Source organism: Petaurus breviceps, unplaced genomic scaffold, assembly GCF_028583685.1.
Source record: "Petaurus breviceps papuanus isolate PSGF00001 unplaced genomic scaffold, PetGlider_PUasm1.0 350, whole genome shotgun sequence".
NCBI lineage: Eukaryota > Metazoa > Chordata > Mammalia > Diprotodontia > Petauridae > Petaurus > Petaurus breviceps.
Window position 1 is genome coordinate 2020626 of NW_027186199.1, and position 9280 is coordinate 2029905.

Below are 9280 nucleotides of genomic sequence, written 5' to 3' on the forward strand. Positions count from 1 at the left end.
TCCTTCCTTCCTTCCTTCCTTCCTTCCTTCCTTCCTTCCTTCCTTCCTTCCTTCTTCCCTCCCTCCCTCTCTCCCTCCTTCCCTCCCTCCCTCTCTTCCTCCCTCCCTCCCTTCCTTCTTTCCTTCCCCCTGAATAATTCCATCTCCTGCTCACTGCTGTTTCTCACACTTTCCTTCTGGCTGACTCAGTGTTAACAAGCCAGCTTCACTATACATCTTATATAAGAGGCATGGCTAGTCAACAGGTCAACTGGTATTGATTAAGCACCTGCTGTGTGCCAGGCACTGTGCTAAATGATTTACAAGCATTATCTCAGTCTCATAGGAAAGTCATTAAGATTAAAGAGGTTTAAGAAAGGCTTCTTGTGGAAGATGGGGCTTTAGGTGAGAGATGAAGGAAGGCAGGGAATCGAGGACATAGAAAGGAGAGAGAGCATTACAGACATGTAGGAAAGCCAGTGAAAATGTGGGAGTCAGGAGGCAGCCTGCCATATGCAAGGAACAGCAATTAGGCCAGTGTAACTAGATTGCAGAGTAAATGGAGGGGAATAAGGTGTAGAAGATTGGAATGGTAGGAAGGGTAATGAAGGGTTTAAAAAAACCAGACACAGAAGGTTTTATATTTGATACTGGAAGCAATAAAGAGTCACAAGAGTTTACTGAATAGGGAGGTGATATGATCAGATTTGCATTTTAGGAAATTTGATAGCTGAGTGGAGGATATATAGTATTCCTGGAGTCAGGAAGATCTGAGTTCAAATTTGACCTTAGACTAGCTATGTGATCCTGGGCAATTAACTTAATCTGTTTGCTTCAGTTTCCTCATCTATAAAATGGAATAATAATAACACCTGCCTCCCAGGATTGCTGTGAGGGTCAAATGAGATGTAGAGCATTCATCACAGCAATATAAATGTTAGCTACTATTATGTATTACAGTGAAGAAAGACTTAAGGCAGGGAGACCAATCAGCAAGCTGTTGCACTAATCCAGGCATCAGGTTATGAGGCTCTACTCAGACAAATTGAGACCTAGGAAAGACCTTAATGTAAGAAGCCAAGGTCACCCACTGCATTCTGGGCCATCACCGGTTGTCTTGACCTTTGTCTTGCCATTGGACTTTGATGACTCTGGAGTAGAGAGTGAAGCAGATGACTTTGCACAGCTCTGCATCATTTAAATCCAAATCAAGGGCAAGTCAAGACAGCAAGGCATGATGTCATTGGTCCTCTACGGGAACGATGGATGAACAACAATATGAGGGCCTGTCCCAGGGTGCTGGTTGTGTGTCAGAGGAGAGAATGGGTCATATAGGAGACATTATGAAGGTAGAAAGGTAGTACTTGACAATTCACTGGATATGGGTGGTGGTGGTGGGGCGGTGAGAATGAGGAATTGAAGATGATACCTCGGCTTTGAGCCTGGGAAACTGGGAGGTTGGTAGTGTCCTCAGAAGTGATAAAGAAATTAAGAAGAGGTGAGGATTTAGGGGGAATGCTAATGAGTTTGGTTGTACATGCTGAGTTTAAGATGTGTGGGGGACATCAAGTTCAAGATGGCTAACAGGCATGAAAGAGAGTTAGAGCTGGCAACGAAGATGTGCCAGTAATCTGCATAGAGGTGACACTGTATCACCATGGGAGCTGATAAGATCATCAGGTGAAGTAGTACAGAAGGAAAAGAGAAGAGGCACTAGGATAGAGCCTCGGGGGACCGAAGCTCTCTTTACTAAGTGGCCATAGTCTCATTTTCCCTGTTATGGTAAGAGTAATATCCTAAGGTCCCACCCTATGCATGCTAGGCAAGTTTTTCTTTCTTTTCAAAATTTTTAAAATTCATTTTGAATTAAAAGACAAAAGGAACATTTCCATGTACACAGCACAAGACAAAAAGAGTATTCAATATTAAACCATGACTCTCCATTTCACATTGGTTTAAAAAAAACCCAACTATATAATAAATACTACACATAGTTTCTAAAACTACCCTGATATTCTGGGCTTCCTTCTGAGTTTTTTTGTTCTCTGCTGTGCACTTTTCACTTTTTTCTCTCCTTTCCTCCCTATCCCACACTAGAAAAGGCTACCATTTGACACAGATATGTGTGTATGTATATGTGTGTGTATCTATATAAAACCATACTTCTATTTATCAGTTCTTTTTCTGGAGATAGATAGCATCTTCCTTCATAGGTCATTTGTAGTTGATCTGATTATTTATAATACTCAAAATAACTTAGTCATTCAAAGTTGTTCTTCAAACAATATTTCATTTTAGAAAAGTATGAAATAATGAGGAATAAAATGTGTAGGCTAATTTTTCATTTAAATTACTTGAAAATGTCCTTGAGGCTCCCTGGTGGCCATCACCCAAGGATTCAGGATTTTTTCCCTTAGGCTTTAAACCAGCAAGGCCAACACAGAGGCAAGGAAGGTGCGACCAAATGAACTGATGCTGTTTCCTTGTTGAGATCTTCCCTGCTTTGACTAAACTAAGTGAACTTCCTTTTATTAATTGTTAGATGCTCTACAAATGTCTCATGCTATTCCAATTCTGAAAATGAAGCATGGATCAACCTGAGGCAGGCTCAGTCTACAATACATGCTAAATATTCTTGTAGAATTACTAGGTGAGGAATATGGCAACTAGGCATCTTTGACAGCCACATGGCAATCAGGACAGATGTGAACTAGGAAAATGAAGTGATTCTATCCCATAGAGGCCTGTAGTAGCTAGGCTGTGAAAGGGGTTGTTTTTTGGTGAACATACAAAATTATCCTTGATGAGGGATGGGGTATAAACCTATGTGTCTTAATTATTCTGATTTTTGAGGTAATGTGGAAAAATTACGTAATAGTACATTTCCCCTTCCCACTAAATGGGAAGTTAGTCAAGTGATTTTATAGTGCTACTAATGGAATACCACAGTCCTCCATGTCATCAAGGGGCCTCCTGATTGGCTGAGACTGAGCCTAGAATTAGAAAAACAGGCCAATGCGCTTGATCGAGCCTGGGTGAGCAAATTCCAAATCAGCTTTGTCTTGATGGGGTGGAAGGGAAGCAGGGAAAGAAGGGAAAGGGAAGGAATCTGTGGCAGAGAACATTCTCTCATTAAGGGCAAAGTAGCCAGGTGTGCCTGACCTAGCAGGAACAGTGATGGTCCAGGCTAGGCCTAGGTAACTCTAGGAGCTACTTTGAGTCTCATTTTTCTATTTTAAAATAAAAGGGTTAGACAATTTGATCTCTTCATTACATTCTATTGCTAACTTTATTCCTTGAAATATGGAAGATTTCCTGCTACTCCAATGTTCAGGTTCAACCCTGCAAAGGCACAAATCCTTTTACTGTTATTACAGAATATGAGGAATGTGATGTCTGAGCTTAAGTGAGAAAAGGGCCTCAGGATATAGAGAAATGGAGAGGGAAGATGGGAAATGTCAATGCCCAGAGTAATGTATAAGGGGAAAAGGGAATAATCATTTATACAGTGTCCCCTGTGTGCCAGGCACTGTACTAAATGTTTTTCATTTTGTTTTGTTTTGTTTTGACAAATATTATCTCATTTGAGCCTCATAACAACCCTAAAAGGCAAGTGCTATCATTATCCCCATTTTACAGATGAGAAAACCAAGGCAGACAGAGATTTAATGACTTGCCTGGGCTCACAAGGCTAGTACATGCCTGAGGCTGGATGTGAATGCTGGTCTTCCTAATTCCAGGTCCAGTGCTCTATTTATTGCACCACCCTCAGTTAGGGAAAGCTTGGCAATATATATTATGGATCCCAGAAGCGCAGAGCTGGATGGTCATTTCTCTCTCCAGCCAGAAGAGGGAGACTACACACAAAGACATAGATGCACACACATGCGTAGACACACATAGACATACACTCAGAGACATAGACATTGATATACATATAAATCTACCCAGACACATATATAAACAGAAGACTGAGTTTCAGACCCAAAACACCCCCATACTTCTCCTGAGTCTGCCTTTACTTAATTCCCATTTATCTCACCTAGACTGAGTTCCACTGTCTAGTGAGGAGAGAGACATAGCCCTGCACTTGGGGATCCCTCACTCTAAGAATAAATACACAGCCTAGCACTCCAGGAGCCTTTGCATTTGTGATAACTCTGTACCTATTCTTACCTTTGGGTCGAGTGGGTTTGTCTGGAGCAGAAGGTAAAGGTTGTTTGGTATTTTCAGTAGTTTTCACACGACTGGATGACTTCTCTGGTTTGGGAAAGATGGTTGTTAGTAAGAGGAATGGGAAGTATGGCCCCCAGTGCCCCACCCCAGGAGTCACAGTCATGTTTATGGGGCTCCTAAAAGATTCCCAGCGTCTACCTTTAATGAGTTCCCCCTGCACTCAACAGCCTTAACAAGTCAACTCCACATGCACCATTATTAGCAGCAAAAACCCACACACAACATCATTAATTAGCAAACGCACAACACTCCTCCATTAAGGGGATCCCTCATCAGGGAAGGATTCAACAATTTCACTAAACAAATGTTTATTAAACACCTACTATGTGTAACAGTAGGTAACAGGAACACGTGCTGGGAGTTAGACATATAAAGATGAAACAGCACAAAGTCACTGCCTTCAAGGAGCTTGCTCTCTAAGTATGACATAAGGTTAGGGCATGAATAGGGGCATGGAAGACATCCAGAAAGAGTGACATGAAACTTGTGAGGAGAGATCACAGTCAGTCTGGGGAGGGGGAAGGAAGCTGGACCTGAAGGAAAAGGATTTCAGTAGACCAAGAGGAGCTGGAGTCTGGAACTGCACAGGGAAGGGGCAGGGTGGGTAAGAATGAGGTGAGGAATAGCTTGTAGCCCAGCTTGGCTACAACATCAGCTGTGTCGTCTGAAGAGATGAGGGAGGGCCTTCAATGTCAGACTAAGGGGTCTGCAAAGGTTTTTGATTAAGAGTGTCATGGTCAGTCCTATGCACTAGATATATAACAAAGGTAATAATATGAAGCATAGGCTAAAAGGGAAGAAACTGGAGGCACAGAAATGGTTCAGGAGACTGGTATAATTGTCCAGGTAAAAGGTGACCTTGAAGGAAATTTTGCTGTTTTTTCAGTTGTGTCTGACCTCATTTGGGGTTTTCTTGAAAAATATACTACAGTGGCTTGCCATTTCCTTCTCCAGCTCATTTTACAGATGGGGAAACTGAGGCAAAGAGGGTTAAGTGACTTGCCCAAGGTCACACAGTTAGTGTCTGAGGCCAGATTTGAACTCAGGTCTTCCTAAGTGTGACAACTCTGGCTTAAATACTTTATATATTATATTATTAAGTTATTTTTCCATATGAAATCTGTTATTGAATATATTTTGTTCTCTGGTTTAAAGGCTTTCCACAGTGAATCAATCAATCAATCAACATTTATTATTCCCATACTAAGTACCAGGCACAAGTCTAAGAACTGAGGATAGAAAAAGAGACAAAAGACAGTCTATGCCCTCAAGAAGCTTAGCATCTAATGGGGGGGGCAACATGGAAACAAATGCAAATGTATAGAAAGCATGCTAGCTTCAGAATAGGGAATAATTAAAAGAAAGAAGGCACTGGAGTTAAGATGAATTTGGGAAGGCATCCTATAGAAAGTGGGACTTTAGTTGAGATTTAAAGAAGTCAGGGAGGTCAGTGGTTAGAGTAGAGGATGGAGAGTGTTACAGGCACAGGGGACAGCCAGAAAAAAATACCTAGAAATCAGAGATGGACTGTCTTGTTTGTGGAGCAGTGAGGAGGCCAGGGACACTGAATCAAAGGGTACATGCCAGGGAATAAGGTAGGTTATGAAGGACTTTGAATGCCAAACTGATTTTCTATTTGTTACTAGAGGTAATAAAGCCACTGAAGTTTAAGGAATAGGGGGGTGACAAGTTTGGATCTGCACTTTAGGAAAACCACTTTAGTGTCTGAACAGAAAGGATGGATTGCAGTGGGGAAAGATTTGAGGCAGGCTGACCCACCAGCAGCTATTGCAATAAGGTGTGAAGTGAGGAGTGCCTGCACCAGAGTAGGGGCAGTATCAAAAGAGAAGGGGGTGTATTTGAGAGATGTCAAGGTGAAATCAACAGGTCTTTGCAACTGCTTGGAAATGGAGGGTGAAAGATAGTGGAGAATCCAAGATGACTCCTACAGTGAGCACCTGAGGCACTAGGAGACCTTGATTCAAAAGCTGTCTCACTTATTAGCCCTATGACCCTGTGCAAATCACTCAGCCTTCTGTACTCAGTTTACTCATCTGTATGAGACTGGGGGAAAGTGTAGCAATTACCTCTGAGGGTTATTTAATGCTAAAACCTTAGACTGTCAGTTACTATATGTCAATTACTATTATTGTCCTTAAGAGTTGATGAGGGCCTGAACTAGGGAGGTGGGAATTTGAATGGGGAAAAGGGGGTAAATTTTTTTCTTTCTTTCTTTTTTTAATTTGGCATTTTATTTTATCTTAGTTACATGTACAAAATAAATTTTAACATTCGTTTTTGTTTGTCTTGGGAGGGAGGAAGGCAGGGCAATTGGGGTTAAGTGACATGCCCAAGGTCACACAACTAGTAAGTATTAAGTGTCTGAGGTCAGATTTGAATTTAGATCCTCCTGACTCCAGGGCTAGTACTCTATTCACTGTGCAACCTAGACACCCCTAACATTTGTTTTTAAAACTTTGAGTTCTAAAGGGGGATAGATTTTAGTGATATAATCAACAAAAACTGACCACTGATTGCATATGGAGGGTAAGGAAATACAAAGGGTCATAGGATCATAGATTTAGAGCTGGGAGAAATTTGAAAGGGTTAGTCCAATCCCCTCATTTTACAGATGAGGAAACTGAGATCCAGAAAGGTTAAGTGACAAATCCTGGATTTGGAGTCAGACTCCAGATCTAGCACCTTGTTCACTAACTACACTCCAGTTCCAAGCTACGTTGGGACGCCTGTCTGGAGGAAATTTGAACATGTCTGTCCACTGGCCAAGAACCCAAACTCAGTCCTTGACTTCCAAGGGCTAGTCTATTTCCCTCTAAGGTAGCCTCAGCTTCTTCCCATAAAGCATAAAGGGGAAATTGAAGCCCCAAAACATCAGTGACTCACCAGGCCACCCATTAAACCAGGGTTATGGGAAGGGGGTTGGGTTTGGAGACTCACGACAGAAGTAGCTTCAGTGCCCACTGACACTAAGATTGGAGGTGAGGCAGCCCCTATGGTCCCCTCTCCTTCCATGCTCACCAATGGCCCTAATTACATTCACAGCTACTTTCTCCAACACTCGGCTTTGTCTTGCCCAGCACACCCCTCCCCCCCAAGGCTCCTCTTCTTGCCACTTCTCAGGACCAATGGGGAGAGGAAAGAAAGAGAGGGGAGGGTGGGGAATGAGGGAGGTGGGGGAGGGGTCTGGGAGGCCAAACCTGAAGGGCCGGTAGGTTGAGGAGTTTATTGAGCTCTGGGCGTTGGTATGACTCACCCAAAGCAGACTGTGGTGGGAAGAAGTGAGGAAGGGGAGGGATAGAAATACTACTGTTAGGGAACCCCCACCCATACCCCTTCTGTAGTACTGTTTGTCTCATCTAGGCCCCACCCAATTGCACCCCTTCTCCCCCCTCTCCTATTTTTCTCTTTCTTTAGGACCAACCTCAACTGGGCCTTTATATACCCATGTACTTTAGAGGAATTTGATTAGCAATTCCATTTTGGTTAAAAAGGCTCCTCTTTTCTCCACTTACATAGGCCTTCGAGGTAAAGCTCACACTAATACATTTGGCATTGAAGGCCCTTCATAATCTGGAAGTTCTGGTTTTCTTTCCTCTTGTTTGATCTCTGCATACTGTAGGATTCCCAATTCCCAGATTCTTAGATCAAGAAGGGACCTCAGAAGTCTACTCTAATCCAGCCCATAGCTGAGTGGGAATCCCCTCTGCTATATTCCCAGCAAGTGGTTATTCAGCATTTGTTTGTGGACCTCCTGTCAGGAACCTTTACCTGACATGTCACCCTGAATCTGCCTCCCTTCAGCATCCACCCAGTGCTCCTCATTCTGCCCTCTCAGGCCAACATCTTCTGACTTAAAGCTCTTCTAATATTTGGAGGCAACCACCATTCTTCCCCTCAACTAGGATGCTCCTAGCTCTCAAACACATCTAAACATTTCCTTGCCTAAGTCACTGACCCTAAACCTACCAACCATTACAAGCTGTCTGTGAGCTCAGGTTTCTGCAGTGATCAGCAGACAGACAAGATCCCTCCCTTCCTATTTGTTCCATCCCTCTGAGCCTGCAGAGCTAAAGGTGTATCCCCATCATCCCATCACTTAATACTGTTGCCACCTGGTGCTGTTAGTAATCTTTTCCTATGTATTTCATAAGGAAACATAGTATAAAAGAAAAAGTCCTGGCCTTGGAGTCATGAGAGGCCTGGGGTTGAATTTAGTCTTTGATATTTCCTAGATATTTCTAGGGTTATATACCCTGGGCAAGTCACTTAAAACTCCTGAGCCTTGGTCTCCTACTTTACCTGTGGGTGTGAGGATCAAATGAAATAATGTATGTAAAAACACTTTGTAAACCTTTTAAAGATTTTAGTGCCAGCTATAATCTCCTCCAATAGCTCTGAGCATAGGGATTATACTCTCTGTACAGTATTCCCACAGTGTTCCCCTAGCAGCAAACACAGTCATACCCACACAGATTTCAGAATTGTTGGATTTCAGGTTTGTTTCCTTGGTCAGTGAGGGCTCAGTCAATAGGCTGGGAGGCTAAAGTTTGTTAGTCAGTGAGTTAGGGAGGGCTTGGGCTCTGGCTTTCCTATTGTCAGTGGGGGTCTGGGCCTTCTGATTCCTAGGATATTTGGAGCAGAAAGTGATGTTCAAAATTGTTTAGAGGAGTGAGATTTGTCAGCATCACACAGTAGGAAAGTCAGAATTCAAATTCAGGTCCTCAGATTCCAAATTCAATGTTCCTTGCTTTATACTGTGTTGCCTTTCACTTAAGATACCCTAAGCTAAGAACTCTTTTTTGAACAGCTACACTATTTGGACAGCTAACTATTCCATGATCAATGGGTTGTCACTACAAAACCAACTGGTCAGTGAGGGTTCAAGGAATCTGATCCTGAAGGGTCTAGGGCACACAGGCTAAGTGAGGGTTTGGGGTTTGAGTTTCCCGGTCCATCAGCAAGGGGTTGAAGTGACTCCATATAAGGCAGTGCTGTGGGTGTAGGCCCAGCCCAGATACAGGACCCAACAAGTTGCTGTAAACAC

General features: G+C 42.9%; 1 protein-coding gene across 1 annotated transcript in view; it reads right to left on the reverse strand.

The window, feature by feature from the left end:
• The window catches only part of IQANK1 (IQ motif and ankyrin repeat containing 1), a 44154-nt gene extending 39836 nt beyond the window's left edge, over window positions 1-4318 (reverse strand). The window contains exon 1 of the mRNA XM_069096985.1: window positions 4156-4318. Coding sequence (XP_068953086.1) covers window positions 4156-4318 — 163 coding nt within the window. The remainder of the gene's footprint in view (window positions 1-4155) is intronic.
• Window positions 4319-9280: the final 4962 nt, after the last annotated feature.